The sequence below is a fragment of the Astyanax mexicanus genome, chromosome 6 (genome assembly GCF_023375975.1).
Source record: "Astyanax mexicanus isolate ESR-SI-001 chromosome 6, AstMex3_surface, whole genome shotgun sequence".
NCBI classification, from domain to species: Eukaryota; Metazoa; Chordata; class Actinopteri; order Characiformes; family Acestrorhamphidae; genus Astyanax; species Astyanax mexicanus.
This window is the reverse complement of record NC_064413.1, coordinates 22,891,772-22,908,751: the sequence shown is the minus strand read 5'-3', so window position 1 is coordinate 22,908,751 and position 16,980 is coordinate 22,891,772. Positions and strand designations below refer to the sequence as shown.

At 37.0% G+C, this 16,980-nt stretch overlaps 1 protein-coding gene and 1 long non-coding RNA gene across 8 annotated transcripts; one reads left to right on the top strand and one right to left on the bottom strand.

The window, feature by feature from the left end:
* Positions 1-538: 538 nt before the first annotated feature.
* LOC125802454 (zinc finger and SCAN domain-containing protein 31-like) lies at positions 539-6,555 on the top strand. 4 transcript variants are annotated; one of them, XM_049480586.1, is made up of 4 exons: positions 539-1,569; positions 1,870-1,931; positions 2,285-2,366; positions 3,379-6,555. In XM_049480586.1, exons 1-4 carry the CDS (start codon positions 1,278-1,280, stop codon positions 4,395-4,397), a joined length of 1,455 nt encoding a protein of 484 aa, XP_049336543.1. In that variant the 5' UTR covers positions 539-1,277; the 3' UTR covers positions 4,398-6,555. The 4 variants fall into 4 exon arrangements, with proteins under 4 accessions (XP_049336543.1, XP_049336541.1, XP_049336540.1 ...); XM_049480584.1 differs by having other exon boundaries at positions 541-1,569; positions 1,867-1,931; XM_049480583.1 differs by having other exon boundaries at positions 542-1,569; positions 2,282-2,366.
* Positions 6,556-11,085: 4,530 nt separating this feature from the next.
* Positions 11,086-15,270, bottom strand: LOC111193366 (uncharacterized). Of its 4 annotated transcripts, XR_007439594.1 has the most exons (11): positions 15,004-15,270; positions 14,584-14,631; positions 14,357-14,478; positions 14,171-14,218; positions 13,997-14,077; positions 13,811-13,858; positions 13,520-13,622; positions 13,140-13,220; positions 11,567-12,975; positions 11,410-11,490; positions 11,086-11,313 (listed from the first exon to the last, which is right to left on the bottom strand). It is a non-coding gene; the product is annotated as an uncharacterized LOC111193366 (long non-coding RNA). The 4 variants fall into 4 exon arrangements; XR_007439592.1 differs by having other exon boundaries at positions 11,410-12,975; XR_007439593.1 differs by having other exon boundaries at positions 11,086-11,490.
* Positions 15,271-16,980: the final 1,710 nt, after the last annotated feature.

Sequence of the window (16,980 nt, the reverse complement as noted above, 5' to 3'; positions counted from 1 at the left end):
GAACTAAAACTTCTACGTATCACCTACAAGCCATTACACTGGACACACGTACTACACACATGTTTATAATCTAGACGTGTCATTCAAAAATATACATGTCAAAACCTTTACCAATCGTTCTTCACCTGTTGTGTGGAGCTTTTCTGCTTGTGCACTCTGTGATTTAGTATGGTGATTGTTTGATTGATAATTGTTTCTGGTTAATACAGTATTCCTCCTGAGAATCTCAGAAGGATTCAGACAGAGAAAAACAACAGGACTTCCAAGCTATGAATTACAGTGTTTACCGCCTTATTAAGCTATTAACTGTAATGCAGAAACTGTTGTGAACTGTTGGTGACTGGCTGATATACATACCTTGTGTCTTTTCACAGGGTTTTACTCCAGGGTTGTTCCACCAAATATTGATTTCTGAACTCTTAACATTTGAATTATTATGAACTTGTTTTCTTTGCATTATTTGAGGTCTAAAAGCTCTGCATTTTTATTTCTCATTTTCTGCTCTATGCTCTAAATGACGATATTTTTGTTTGGAATTTGGACATTTTTTTGTTTGTAGTTTCTAGAATAAAACAACAATCTTCATTTTACTCAAACATGTACCTATAAATAGCAAAATCAGATAAACATAATCAGAAATTTGAGTGTTCTCTTTATTTTTTTTCCAGAGCTGTATATGAAGATGTGTTGTACTGCGAGGGGCAAATGAGGGTCACACCAGACACTGACTGGTTTTCTGAAACCCCCAGATTCTCACAATACTGTAAAACTGTACATTTTTGAGTGGCCTTTTATTGTGGCCAGTCCAAGGTACACCTGTGTAGTAATCAGTCTAATCAGCATCTTTTGACTGGTGGATGGTTTATCTCAGCAAAGGAGAAGTGCTCACTAACACTGATCCAGTGATGGACAAAATTTAAGAGAAAAGGGCCTTTTGCGTTCAGAGGGAAAGTCTTAGATCTTTCAGTTAAAATAAAAACTTACTAATATTATTAATATTAAAATGTATAAATGATCTTATTTATCATTTTTTTGCTTTACTGTTTTTCTCACCAGAAAAGCAAATAATACAGCAGCCGTCAGTGCAGCTGTATGTGTGTGTGTGTGTGCAGTTGTGGTGGGTTCAGCAAGAGGCAGAGGGGCGGTTGTGTGGGGATCAGTTCATGTTGTAACACCGGAATAACTCCTGAAGCGCGGGAGGCGGAGTCTACAGCAGTATCCTGACTGAATGTCTGTGTGTCCGTGGTGGGTGTAAACTGGTCCTCCTGCGGTGTGTGATGGAGGCGCTGGGTGCGATGGGCTGCTCGGGGTTTGATGTGGAGCTCAGGGCTCTGGTGGACGTGCTGCTGAAGGACGTGTGCGCGCTGGCGGTCCGCTGGTACGCCGCTCTGCAGCGCGAGATCACGGCCAGCAGGAGCGAGAACAGCGAGCTGAGGCGCAGACTGCACATCATGGAGCAAACGCTGTCCCACAGCTCCCACCGCACGCAGGCGGAGGCAGCGGGGCGCGTGGACACACAGGCCGGACTCCCAGAGCCTGGCGGCAACGAGGGTCTGAAGAAAGCACCAGGTTTGTAGTGTGTGAAGAGACTATCACATGTGTAGAGCAGAAGCACACAGTCCTGTTTAGTACAGCATGCATGTTCATTAACTACAAGCTAAATGCCCAAAATAATGCAAATGAAAATAATATCGCCAACATTTTTAAATATCATACAATATCACTTACCCCTAATTATCACACCAGGGTTCTGAACCTTTATCAAGCAACAGTTTTTCACAATCACATTACATATACATTTTGTGTAATATATAATTGTTTTAACCTTTCCTCAATGCACTTTATCTTGTCTTTATACTTTTTTAGCAGAGTGTGCAAAAAAGACTGTAAACATTGAGATTGAACCTACAGGCCCTACAGGAGGTCAGTGGGTGAGTATCATGTTAAATGTCTGAAAGTCAACAAATCTAAAATAGTTTACCAAATTGTGTAAGTTAACTGCAGTCATAGAATCTGTTTGCCATAATATTCCTAGCTAGCAAGCTGCTGTATCTGATGACCAACAAGGTTTGTTTACCATTAATATATATTTAGCAAGACAGAGCTTAAGTGCCGTGAATTCCTTTTGCATTCTGACTCATCAAATTCAGAATTCAAAATGATACTTTATTAAGTGTTAATAAAGGAAGTCTAGGTTTATGCAAGGTTCTGCAATGTTTATGATTAGTAGCTAACTCTCTTCAGCTACACAAATGTTGTTTATTTGTGTTTACTTGTCCAGCAGCGTCAGATTTCTGCCCTACCAGGACTGAAAGAGGAAGAGATGGATATTTCCATTACTGGCAAAACACAGCACAGATTTTATGGTAAGATTAATGATTTCTGTTTTTTTTTTTTTTGCCATAAAAAGTTGGCACTTATACCTTTAACAGGTAATACCTCATGTTTTTGCATTCTTTTGTTATTTCTGGCTTGTAATTGTCATTGTTCTGTTTTGTACACCATGTGCTTCTAAACACATGGCTTTGTTTTGTTTCTGTCTTATCTCTGTCCCAGCCCTGACATATCTGTCTCATTTGTTTCCCAGACCTCTTGATATCTTTCCCAGGTGCTCCTTGTCTGTCCTTGTGTATAAGTAGCCCTTTCAGTAGCCCCTTTAGTGTGCCTTTGTCTGGTCTTGCGTGTTCTACATGTCAGTTTAGGTTTAATCTCAGTTTGGGTTTTTTTTACAGTTTCTGATTTGTTTTGATTAAAATTACTTGCACATATGCTCACTCATTCTCATCCTTCTACAACCCGGAAGAATGTCCTCACCAAGAAAAAAGATGAATTGGAATATTTTTATTTTTATATTTGTCTGTTTAGAGAAATAATAAACGTCTTTTGAAATAATAATAAAAAAGTGCCTGTTGTATAAAGTTGCTTAATTCCACTCATTAAACCTCTGAAACTATAATTTTCTAAAAAAAATAGTTTTAAAATCCACCAAAATCAATCCACATGTGTTGAGTAATTTATGGATGACAAGTAAAGAGACATATTATTTAAAGACAATAACATATAGTACATTTTTTGGCCTAAAATTCCTCTGCCCATAAGTTCAGTTCAATCTTTTATTCAATATGATATACAGTAGTGATATAAATGTGCTCTACCAGATGGTTGAGCAGAAGTTAAAGGGTTAATGTAAAATTATTAATTAATTTCATGAATTACTCCTTTCTTCTATTTAGAGATTAATGTACATTTATTATGTACAACTTATGTATAATTGCAGTATTTAACTAAAAGTGGAGTAGAATGTATAACTGTATGTTTATTACAGCATATTAATTTTATTATTATCATGTAATGAACTTATTAAATTTTTTTTTGCAGCAAATGGTGATGTACTTCACGCTACTGATTACACCAGCGCTGAAACAGACTGTCAATTTCCAGGACTTAAAACTGAATGTGAGAGGAAAGCTGAGTCTGAGATCCAAAGCCCAGAAGCTAATCACAGTCAAGACAACAGCAGAGACGATGAAGATGATACACTAGACGGTTTGGCTGTAGAAGAAGCATGTGAACCAGAAAATCACAGTACACAACATGGCCATCACTATTTCTCACATAAAACAGAAGAAAATGAGGATGATCTGGAGAGAGAAGATGAAGAGCAGGAACAGTTTTATACTTCACACTTCATGCCTCCTGATCTAAGATTGAGCTCCACACTTTTGCCTATAAACTCAGAATCTACCCTCTCAGACTGCAGCATGTTTGCATCACTGGAGGGAAACGCTGAAAAGTCTACACATCTGCTGAACGCTGAATGTTCAGATTTAGACTCCGATCCCACCAACAGCAGGAAACCGAGAGGACCAAGATATATTTGTAATATATGTGGGAAAAGTCTTTCCTCTAAGTATTCTCTTACAGTTCATTTTACAATGCATACTGGGGAGAGGCCGTATGCATGCGCACAGTGTGGGAAGAGGTTTGTCAATCGAAGTAACCTACAAATCCACCAGAACATCCACACAGGAGCAAAGCCCTATGTTTGCACACTGTGCCCAAAATCTTTTGCTGATCCAAGCCCTTTTGGAAGACACAAAAGGATGCACAGCCGAGAACTGCAGCAGAGCAGCCGCAGTCCCAAATGTCAGTTTATTTGTAATATCTGTGGGAAGAGCCTTTCAACCAAACAAGGGCTTTCATACCACCTCACCATGCACACGGGTGAAAGGCCCTACTCGTGTACATGGTGTGGGAAAAGTTTCGTTCTGAAGCACAATTTAAAAATCCACCAGAACATCCACACTGGCGCAAAGCCTTATGCCTGCACACTCTGCCCAAAATCATTTGCGGACCCCAGCAGTCTGAAGAAACATCAGCGAATGCATGAGTCTTAATTAGTAATGAAGGTTTAAATAGGTTTTAGACGTACACTAAAATTGCCAAAAATATCTGCTCGCCTGCCTTGTGTCTGGGGTTGTAAGGTTTGGATTGAGCCGCTCAACCATGGAAACCCATTCTATGAAGCTCTACTGTTCTTGAGCTAATCTGAAGGTCACATGAAGTCTGGAAGTCTGTCGCGACTGAAACCGAGCATCCACTGACCCTGCTCTTTCATTTTATGTTGACAGATCGAGTTGCTGTTGGTCACAGTCACTTTGGGTGGCTTCCAATCACAGTCCCACACTAAAATTCACTGAGCTCCTGAGAGCGACCCATTCTTTCACTAATGTTTGTAGGAGCAGTCTGCACTCCTAGGTTCTTATACACCTATGGACATGGAAGTGATTTCAACCGGACTAATTTGGATGAGTGAGCAAATACTAATACTTATGCCGTATATAGTGTACGACAGATGCACAAAAAAACTTTCCATGACAAAGACCCTTTGATATGCACATAGAGAAAGACTATCTGTACACTAACATGTCAAAAGCCATGGAATATCAGTATGCAAGTCTATCACTAGAGGAGATGGATTGGGTACATTTGCTCATGCATAAGTTGTGAGGTGTTATCTTGTGGGTAAGCCTGAACACTAGCCAGTATGCATAGGGCAATGTGACATTCCTTGATCCACAGTGTCGTGTGTACAGGAGTAAATCTTTAGCCCTATCCTGACGGGATTAGTTTGTCAGGGGGTCCTGAGGTAATTTCTCTGTTATGGGGAGGGGGGTCCTCTGTGATTCTATTCCTGTCTGGAACGACCATGTGTGTGTTTTTCTCAGACATCCTCTGAGAAAATTACAGGCAGAATTACCTACTGTTTTTCGCTGAACACATAGGTAATTTTATTATAATTTTATTATTTTATCACACGGATGCCAGAGGATTATCACTGAGTAGAATTGTGAAATATTTTTAACAGACCTCCCCCTTGAGAACCTAATCCCATCCGGATAGGGCTGAAGAAGGCATTACAACCTACAGTGAACAGAGCAGTGGGTGGTAATGATTGTGACCGGCAGTGTCAGCCAAAAAATGTTTATGCACACATACAAGTGACTGTCAGAAATTACATGAACATTTGCTTTAGAATGCTTCACACACATTTCCTATAGGTCAGTGCGGTGCATTCTACAGCTTTAGTGGAATATGGAAAAAGTCAAGCGACACAATACTAGTCCCATGTCCCATAACATTTGGCATGTTAGCGTATGTCTGATGATGAGCTACAACAATAAACCCCTGGCCTGAAATGAAGAACATTGATTGTTTAGGAATAACTGCACCTGTCAAATGCAGTAGACCATTGCAACCACATGAGCAGTTGAACCACAATTTAGTTTTGTATTACTAAACTAAGGTAAAATCATCAAACCTATTGGTTTACTCCTAAAGCAGATGATTCACAATACTTTAACTGGCCAAATCATTAAAAACACTTTATTTTTCTTAGCTTACAGGAGCACTTTGTTGTTCTGTAATTACAACCTGTAGTGTTTTAGTGGTCAGGATCCCACAGGACCACCACAGAGCAACTGTTATTTGCGTAGGGGGATCACAGTGCCACTGCTGGACAGAGACTTGTTCTCCAAACAGAAATTTTCAGCCAACAGCGTCCTGAAAGTGGTCTGTGACCAGTGATGACCAGTGATGAACAAAGATGCTTATCTTTGTTTAGAGGAGCTGAATGTTGCTCTAAGGATGTTTTGGTGTTGGTTACAGCTCTGATATTTTAGAGGAATTGAAAAATGTTTAACATTTACTGCCACTTACAGAAGAAAATAAAACAAGTTAAAATGAACTGCAATAGAATGTCTTACTGGAATAAAATTATGTGTTTTCTTGCTTTAACACGCGTGATTAAATATGGTTTATTGAATGAGACCATTTATTTATATGAACATTTATGCTGATTATCTGACAGACATTCTGATGTAGTGCAACTGCATTTCAATTGTGTTACACAGATGTAGCCATGTAGAGTAGTTGTGTTGGGACTCGTATTGGTGTTGGGAGGTGTTCTTGTTGCCAAATATTTCAGCCTGTGTCCCAAAAAACACCCTTCTTCTTAGCTACTATTTTAGTACTAATAAATGGACTTAAAATGGTTGTTTAGTGTGGTAGTTTTCGGTTTGGAATGCAGCCTTATCCCATTACAAATACAGATGGCAGACATCAGAGGACTTGAAGACTGCAGTAACTGTTTTAATTAGACTGAATGAAGAAAAGATTCATATTAGGTTCAGTAAATGTTAAAGTCAGAAACATTTAAACAGGGTCAACATTTAAACAAACTCATAAATATATATGACACCACTTAAAGGTACACAGTTTTGAATGCAGCTAAATAATATATATTTTTTTCAAATGCATACATATAAATATCTAATATTATTAGTAAACAGTATAGTACTAAACATAATAATAAATTTCTAAGACATTATGATTAATGTATTTGCCACGGTAAAGAAAAGTTTAAGCCTTTTGTTTTATTCGTTTTACATTTTTCAATTTAGTTTTATTTTTCTTTTACTTTTTTTAGCAGCTAACAGTATTAAATTAAATTAAAGTAATTATGGTGTTTAGTGTTATTATCATTATTTGGTAAATTATTACTATATCAACGTCAAATTTGGCATTTTTCAAAATAAGAAATATAATATAATGAATGTTCCACAGCCACAAAAACTGCTGCAACCTGACTGCAAACTTCACCTAATCTGAGAGTCACAAACACTGAAAATCAGGTCATTACCAGCAGATTCTCAAATTTCTTTAACAAGTAAACTATGGAGGACCAAAAATGACATAAGTATAAATAAATAAATGCACATATAAATGTAGAAATAAATACATAAATAAATGAATAAATAAATAAATAAATTAATAAATAAATAAATTTAGAAATAAATAAATGTTGAAATAAATATATAAATAAATGCACATATAAATCAATAAATAAATATATAAATAAATTAAAACATGCATAAATAATTGTATAGGTTAATAAATACATTAATAAATACATTTCTTATTTATATATTTATTTATTCATTCATTTATACGTGCATTTATTTATTTCAACATTTATTTATTTTTTCATTTATTTATTTCAACATTTATTTATTTATTCATTCATTTATTTTAACATTTCTACATTTATTTATTGATTTATTTCCACATTTCCACATATTTATTCATTTATTTATTCACCTATACAATTATTTGTGTATTTATTTATTTATTCATTCATTTTTATGTGCATTTATTAATATATTTATTTATTTCAACGTTTATATATTTATTCATTTATTTATATATTTATTTATTTCTACATTTATTGCATTTATTTATTTATACTTATGTTATTTTTGGTCCTCCATAGTAGACACGCCTGCTTTCGTTTTCCTCACTACTTCTCCCACCTTCTTAGCTACAAATCATGCAGAGTACGTGTGTTGGATAGCGATTGAGTTGCTCCAACCTCAAAATACACTATAGTGATGCCTTCTCTACTACAGGAACAAATATTCCCAACTTTTCCACTGCAGTATCCATGTGTGTGTACGAGCCTGAATTTGGCCTCTCATTTAAATTAATCAGTCCACCTTAAATGGTACAGTAATCAGATTACGGCGCCCGAGAAACTAGCATGTAACTGCTGCACTATTTAAGGTGGAACGGATCATTCAGATAAGCAGTAAACTTTATCTAGCTCAGTTTGTCTCTTGTTTACAGTAACCCAGCCTCGCTTTCTTTTAAGTAGTATAACAAGTTAACCCTGCTAAGGCTGCTTTAGCACTTTACCCGTGTAACATAATCCAGTTTAAGGCCTTTTTAACGCACTTGTTCGTCTTGTTTAGCAGTAGTTATGATGCCGTAATCGTGTTCATTCCCACTACAGTAGGATTATACCAGCTACTAGTTAGTTAGCTGAGTACTCAGCTGTCATCTTCTGTTCTTTTAGACTGATATATATATATACACTGTAGGTGATGCAGAACAGGCAAGAATACAGGTGCTGGTCAACGAATTAGAATAATTTGAAATAGTGCAGTCATGAAATTCTTTGAATGCATTTTTTGTGCAGAAAGCAAATCAGGTGTTCACCGCACCTGTCCTACTCGTTAGACTAATCACAGAACTCGTTACCTGGAAAAAAAATTGCTCAGCTGAGCTTTCCAAAAGGCCCATTTAACTGTGACACTGTTGTTTCATTGAATTAGAATAATTTTTATTATAATTACAATCATCACATTCTCAGTATTTTGTGGCTGCCCCCTTGGCTTGTATGACTGCCTGAAGTCTCCGCGGCATCGATTTGACCAGCTTGTCGCAAGTTTCCGCACTCACAGCTTCCCAGGCAGTGGCGATGTTCTGCTTCAGTTGGTCCAGCGTAGTAGGCTTTCTGTCGCGAATTTTCCGCTTGGCGATGGCCCAAAGGTTTTCAATGACATTGAGGTCAGGCGAGTTGGCCGGCCATGCCAAAACTTCAAGCTGTTTTTTAGTGAACCAATCTTTGGTCGACTTTGCCGCATGAGCCGGTGCAAGATCCTGTTGAAATATGAAGTCTTCTTCGCCGAACTGTTCCTCAACAGTCGGAATCAGGAACGTTTCCAGAACATCTTGATATACGGCAGCATTGACAGTCTTCTTGAGGAAGCAGAGTTTCCCTACACCTCGAGCGGACATGCATCCCCAGACCATAACGCTCTGGGGAAACTTGACGGATCTTTTCACGCACTCGTGGTTGTAGGTTTCGCCACCACGACGCCAGACACGGGGACCTTGGTCACCGAATGAGATGCAGAAGCGTGATTCGTCACTGAAGACCACTTTCTGCCAGTCTTCAGCAGTCCACTCGCCGTGTTCTTTGGCCCACTTCAGCCGTTTCTCCATTTGTTTCTTGTTCAGCATCGGTTTTACTGCTGGAACGCGAGATTTGAAGCCGAGTTCGCGCAGACGGCGGTAAGTGGTTGATCTGGAGACGTCAGCGCCGGTCTGCTTGTTCCACAAGTCGGTGAGCTCGGAAGTGGACTTGAACCGGTTGCTGACTGCGATCTTTCTCAGCTGCTTGTTGTCGCGAGCAGAAGTTTTTCGGACGCCGGAACAGTTGGTGCGCTTGCTGCAGTTTTTCTTGAGAGCTTTGCAGACGGAAGACTGGCTGATGCCGAGCTGCTCAGCAATTTTAGTTTGGGTCAAGCCTTGTTGGCGAAGGGCTTGAATTTGAGCCACTATTCCGGTTGAGAGGTCGCGCTGCTTACCCATGATTGATTTTACAACTTAGAAATTCTACTCAACCCTGACTTTATACTGCACAGTGAACACTCTTCACAGAAAACAAAAATTTGAGCATTTATTCTAATTCAACGAAACGGTTTCTCCATTATTCTAATTCAATAAAACAACAGTGTCACAATTAAATGGCCTAAATGGGCCTTTTGGAAAGCTCAGCTGAGCAGATTTTTTTCCAGGTAACGAGTTCTGTGATTAGTCTAACGAGTAGGACAGGTGCGGTGAACACCTGATTTGCTTTCTGCATAAAAAATGCAGTCAAAGAATTTCATGATTGCACTATTTCAAATTATTCTAATTCGTTGACCAGCACCTGTACAGTATGCAGAGAGTGAATATCTGAGGCGATTTACGATTAGTCAAGACCATAGATAAATTACTAGTTTTCTGCATCTCACCTCATCCTTCTAATCACTTATAGTCACTGAATGTCCTCCCCCAATAATTTTCTTTTTCAGTGTTTGTTACCATAAGAGTATATTTTTGGATAATATTCAATATATGTCTGCTATATCCTAAAGCAGGGGTATTTAATTAGAATTCAGTACGGTCCAGTTAGAGAAATATTCGCCAAGCCAAGGTCCGGACTGTCGCCATTTTTAACTTGCGTTATGATTCAGTATTATTTACTGTAAACTGAAGAAGCCTAGTAGTTCTGTCAGTGTTTTATGTCATCAACAACTGAAAGACAAAACAAATTACACATACTAGTATATTTCAACAATATTTATTGTTTTAAATAGGCCTGTCACAATAATTACATTATCAACCTATCATAGAATAAATGGAAACACCCTGAACTTATCGAGTCTATTAATGTAAATCTGTATGTTATCTTTGTTTGCTATATTTATTCGATTTAATTTTATTCATATTAGATTTAGGCCTGTCTGTCATGATAATAATTACATGAATGATAAATCGTACAATATATGGAGAAATGTTTGCTGAACTTGACCAAAATATCAGGTTTTTTTTTTAAACAGCATTTTTATTTTATATTATTACTGTATCAGACTTTATGTTGTGAATAAAACTGATAGGGAAAGTTGTGAATGTTTTTTGTCCCCTGGGGGCTGCCTTAGTTTTGAGGTGGGGTTGTTTTGGGAGTAAAGAGAGCATGCCTGCGAGCGAGGGAGTTTTTTTTTTTTTTTGCTGACAATAAACGTTCCACCACTTTAAATGAACACTGTCTGTCAGAATTAAATCTTTCTTAGTAGTTTATCGGTTTGGGTCCGGACTGGACAAAGCCTGGGTCCGCACCCGGACCGCGGTCCGCCTATTAGGGACCTCTGTCCTAAAGTACTCATTGAATATACACATTCTAAGAGACAAATGAAAGACTTATATCACTAATTGAGTTTTATTTAAAAAATAATCTTTCAGGGGTGTTTCTGCTAAAAGGGGAGAGATATGTACATTAAATTAACATTTAATATAAGTCTGACTATAGCATTTTTTCATACTCCAGTTGTTGTATTTTTGGCTTAATCCTTTTTTCTATAGGAGCTTGTACTGTATATCCAGCTCCAGTGTTCTTTTGTACAATGCTCGTACAGTGTCTGTTCCAACCTTTAAAAAGAGATTTTCATTATTCATTTGTGGGAGACGTATTCATGAACATACAAAAACACATAAATTATAACTGACTGTGAAATGCTGATTCACCTCAGAGGTCACCCTACTACGCCTGCATGTGGAGGGTCCAGGTTGGAAGGAATGCTCTGTTTGTTCTGTGTACTGTATGTTCTGTGTATTCAGTAGGACATAAATGCATTAGCTATTTCAGTACAAATAACACTGAATTTGTAGTTGACCATTTTACCTCTGAAGGCCTCTCAGAGCACCCAGAGATAGTATCCTCATCATGGTCATCTCCATCATGATCCTGATCAGAAGGAGCATCCTGATTGGTAATCGGGCAAATTGGATTCTTTGAAACATTTACAACAGTCCTTTATAAATCACTGGTTGTTTGGACCAGCAATCAACCGTGCCCAAATTTTTAAAAATTGTTTAATTTAAATTTTATTTCAAGAATTACTGCACACTTTCTATAAATCCTACAAACTTCATTTTACTTCTCAAATATCACTATGTTCATCTTCTGTATGATATATTTAACTGAAATTGCAGATCTGAACCAACAATGATTTATAAAGAAAAATCATGAAACTTTTTAGGGTGCCCAAAATGTTTTTATACCATTCAGGTCCATTGGAACACACAAGATTCTCCACACACACACATTCATACAGACACATTCATACACACACACATTCATACGGACACATGCATACCCATACAAACACACATACTTACATGAACTTACACATACAAACACATGCACATACATGCAGACATATATACACATACATACAGACAATTTCAAACACACATATCCATACATACCTACATACACACAGAAACAAAAACACATACTTACATACATACAACTATGCACATAAAGACAAAAACAGTTGTGTGTATGTGTGTTTGAAATGATGTGTACGTGTGTTTGTGTATGTATATGTTTAAAACTGTGTGTATGTATGTGTATGTGTGTGTGTATGTGAGTGTATTACTGTGTGTGTATTTCTATGTGTATCCTATTCGTCTATCTCTATATCTATGTAAGTAACGCATTTTGTGGTTAAATCTAGAGCTACACCCATTCCCTTCTATACTCTACTCTCCCACTCATTTACATTAAACTACACGAGAACCATAAACTCCTACAGCTAACAACTACGCTGCTGTGGCCATTTGCCATCCAATCAGCAACATTTATCCCAAACATGAAACACCCATCCTTCCCTTCTCCCACTGATACACTGATCCTTCACTACGCCACAAGCTCTTCACAGGGGTCATCCGCTGAGGACCTCCCTTCATAAGCGTTACGCTGAACACCTCAGGAAGACTGAGCAGTGAATTCTGGCATCCCAGACTCACCCCCCTCCAATCTCACGACATAGGAGATCACAGGATATTACCCACAACCTCCAGACCACTATCCCATCATCTAGATTACTGCTTACATCCTACTGTGTGCCTCAGTCCATTTACCAAAATTCTAACCATTCAATGTGTGTGTGTGTGTGTATGTATGTATTTATGTATGTGTTTGTGTATGTATGTACAGCTCTACAGCCAGATCCTCTACAGATCACCTTTTCAGCTCTTTCTTGCTTTCCACCTGAAGCAGCTGAGCAGGTGCTGTAGCCATCCTCTCTGCATGGAAAGAAATAAAAGAACAAAGAATTAAGTAAGACATGGCATAAAAAACATTGACACAGACATTGCATATACATGCACTAACAATACAACAGAACAAAACAGCAGATTTTTATGATTCTATGCTGATCCTTTTGCTTTAATTAACACTGAAATCTAACCTTTCTGTTTGGAGCTGTCTCTCCTGGCCTGTGATGCTCCAACTCCAGGACCTCCACGTCGTTCTCCAGGTCGTCCTCGTCCTACAAGAGACAGAGACAGAGACACAGAAATGAAGGGGAACTGTTGTTCACCTTTACTGTTGTAGAGAATTTACTAATAATTTCACTGCATAATGCTTGTCAAATATTTATATAATTTTATACGTAATATATTGTAAAATGCTTATCACTATTGCCGTGACTACAAGAATTATGTCTAAAGTGTTTTGGACTAAATTATACCATGAATTAACATAATTATTATTAAATGAGATAAACAGTAAATGTGATATACAGTGAATCTTCTATAGCTGACAGCAGGATTTAGTCCAAACTCTTACCTGTGCAGCTGGCACTGGCTCCAATTCAGGCTTTGTGTCCTGAAGGTCCAGCCGGTGAGAGGGATCTGCCTCTTCTACATGCACCAGGACTCGGCGAGGAGACCTGAAACGACACACAAAGGAGGTCCGAAAGTTGGTGACAGGGCGTTTCAGGGATCTGCACTGTGTATTAGTGGTGGGTGACAGTGCAGTGTCTCCCTGGCTGGATGGCTCCGGATGAGAGGTGGTGGTCAGGTCTGGAGCTGAAGCTTCTTCGCACAAATCAACAATAACAGTTTGCTAGAGACTCACGCAAAAAGGAAGGAGAGTGGGGGGGTCGTGTGCGCAGTGAGACTCCACCTACAATAAAAATAAATTACAATCATTTTTAAAAACAACATTCAACATATCTTGACATATGCAAGCATTTACAGTGTGTAAAACGTGACTGTGATGTTTTTTTGCATCTTAATTAATTATTCATTGTGCTTTACTGACCTTCTGAATGAGGGCCCTCAGCTTCCCCTCGAGGAACTCATGCTGAACCCTCCTGAGCTCCGTCCAGGGGTCTGGCTCCTCCTGAACACAACTCAGTATTATATACACTGCAATATAAACTAAACACACTGCATTTTTAGACAAATCAACAATAACAGTTTGTTGGAGACTCACGCATAAAGGCAGGAGAGTGGGGGGGTCGCGTGCGCAGTGAGACTCCACCTACAATAAAAATAAATTCCAACCATTTTTAAAAACAGTTATCAACATATGTTGAAATATGCAAGCATTTGCAGTGTGTAAAACGTGACTGTGATGTTTATCTGCATCTTAATTAATTGTTCATTGTGCTTTACTGACCTTCTGAATGAGGGCCCTCAGCTTCCCCTCGAGGAACTCATGCTGGACACTCCTGAGCTCCATCCAGGGGTCTTACCCTCACCCTGCCACTGCAGACAGGCAGCCCTCAGCTCCTCAGTGCCCTTCAGAAACATGAAAAAACACAACTGATGGTTATATCCACTGCAGTATAAACTAAACAGGCTGCATTTTAAGGCAGATTAAAAATAAGTTTGAAAGCGACTTACACAAAAAGGCAGCAGAATGAAGGGGTCTCCTGAACCACCAGAAGCCCCCTGCAATAGAAATACATGCAATATGCTTTACAATCATTAAAAAAAAAATAGGACATAAAAATATCTACAAGAATTTACTGTCCCTGTTAATGCTGATATTGTGAGCAGCTCATTGAACATTTTAGAGCTTATTTGATGATATTTGTGAGCCCGTATACCACCCTTTATAGCACCCAAGCAAGGAACCCTTTCCAGACTGGTACAGTTATTAAATAAAATGCTAATGTTATGCTAACTAGGTTAGGCTAGCTACTCATCACTTCCTCACACTCCGCCTGCAGAACTAACAGCTGCTGTAATTCATGCTGGTCCACCTCTAGTTTTAACTCTTCACTATGAATTTTGTGTAAAATTAGATAGTTGTTTACTAACCTCCAGGCGATGCTCTTCGCTACGCCAAAACTCCATGTCGGACCGCGGGGTGTCAGTAAGTTATACCCTCACCGGCCTCCGACACCTGAAAAACAAAATATATGATTAATAACAGACAATACAGACAATATAACAATAATATAATAAGTAAAACACAATACACTTAATAAAACAGTAAATATGAAATAATACAAGGGTTTGCTCTCGAAAAAACGCTGAATCTCCTCCAGGAAAAGCTGCTGCTGCTGCTGCTGGTCTAGAGTTTACGAACTCTGTAAAAAAAACAAGCGGCCAATCTTCGCGCTGAACGCTTCCGCGCGCCGCGTCACTTCTGTAGCCATAGAAACGCATATATTATATATTTATTTTTAAATGCTTTGAGTGTCTGACTGTAAAATATTTAATGAATACAGTTTTATCAATTATAGCGCAATTATATGTTGTGGTGAACCCTGGTGGCAAAGAACATTAAATTAACGCTGTATTTATTTGAATTACAACTTTTATATTATTATTATTATTATTATTATTATTATTATTATTATTATTATTATTATTATTAATAATAATAATAATAATAATAATAATAATCATGGTTTAATTATAATAATAATAATAATATCAGTGTGGAAAACTATTATTATTATTATTACTATTATTATTATTGTTTGATATAATAATTAAAATCTATGTGCAAGAATAAAATGATTTTTTAAACGGTGCTGACTTTTAATTTTTTAAATGATTTGCGTCTGACTGTAAAAGACTAATATTTATAACATCATTATTAGTACATTATCTTAATTATATTGCAATTATATGTTGTGGTGAACCCTGAAGGCAAAAAACATTAAATTACGCTGAATTTTACTTGCATTACAAGTATAATAATAATAATAATAATAATAATAATAATAATAATAACAATAATAATAATAATAATAATAATAATAATAATAATAATAATAATAATAATAATAATAATAATGCATTATTTTTATTGTTTTATTACAGTTTTATTTTCCAGTCAAGAAGACTTAATAGTAACATAATTAGCAAAAAATAATTTGGTGGTAATTTCTGTTTACACTGTGACTTTTTTTGTTTTTTGGCGGCAGCGGTAATTTTTAAAAGTAGCCCAAAATTACCCATCCCTGAATTTTCACCCGCGACTGGATTTTTAAATAAACCAAATTTGGTGGGAAAACCGAGAACCTGGCCACTTTGAATGGCGTAGAAACACCGGAAACAACAAGGACTTTTATTATGCTTGCATAATATTATTTATTATGTTTCCCTGCTCAGCCAGCAGGATGCGCCAACCTCCCAGTCAAGACCGAGTAAAATAGACAAAGAACAGTCCGCGAAAGAAGGCTGTGTTCTAATTTGTGGCGCTTCTATTTAGTGCACTCAAACAGGTGCCCTCCATATATATATATATATATATATATATATATATATATATATATATATATATATATATATATATATATATATATATATATATATATTTATATATATGAAAAGCTCTGAAAGCTCTGCATATTTTTTTGCTATTTCATTCATTTGGGAGACATGTTGTAGAATAAAACATGTTCATTTTATTCAAATATATACCTATAAAAGGCATACATAGCAAATTCAGAGAAACTGATTCAGAAACTGAAGTGATCTTTTAATGTTTTCCAGAGCTGAATATAGACATTATTAGTATTTGTGTGTTTGTGTGTGTGTGCTAAACATAATACTAAATTTCTAAGAGGTTATGATAAATGTATTTGCCAAACAGAGGTAAAAAGTCGAACACTTCTGTGTCATCTTTATTTTATTTGGTTTTATTTTTCTCTTTTTGTATTTTTACTCTATTTTTATGTCACTCTTTCATTAGAATTAATTATATGTATGGTTTACATTATATAATAAATTATTTTGTAAATTATAATATTTTACTCAATGTATCATTTATTTATTACACAG

What these genes read in the sequence shown, in the direction of transcription:
- LOC125802454 (XM_049480582.1), top strand. Translation starts at nt 1,278, where the DNA reads ATGGAGGCGCTGGGTGCGATGGGCTGCTCGGGGTTTGATGTGGAGCTC. An exon ending in GCCCTACAGGAGGTCAGTGG is followed by an intron (nt 1,932 to 2,281) that starts GTGAGTATCATG and finishes TTACTTGTCCAG; the next exon opens with CAGCGTCAGATTTCTGCCCT. An exon ending in AACACAGCACAGATTTTATG is followed by an intron (nt 2,367 to 3,378) that starts GTAAGATTAATG and finishes TTTTTTTTGCAG; the next exon opens with CAAATGGTGATGTACTTCAC.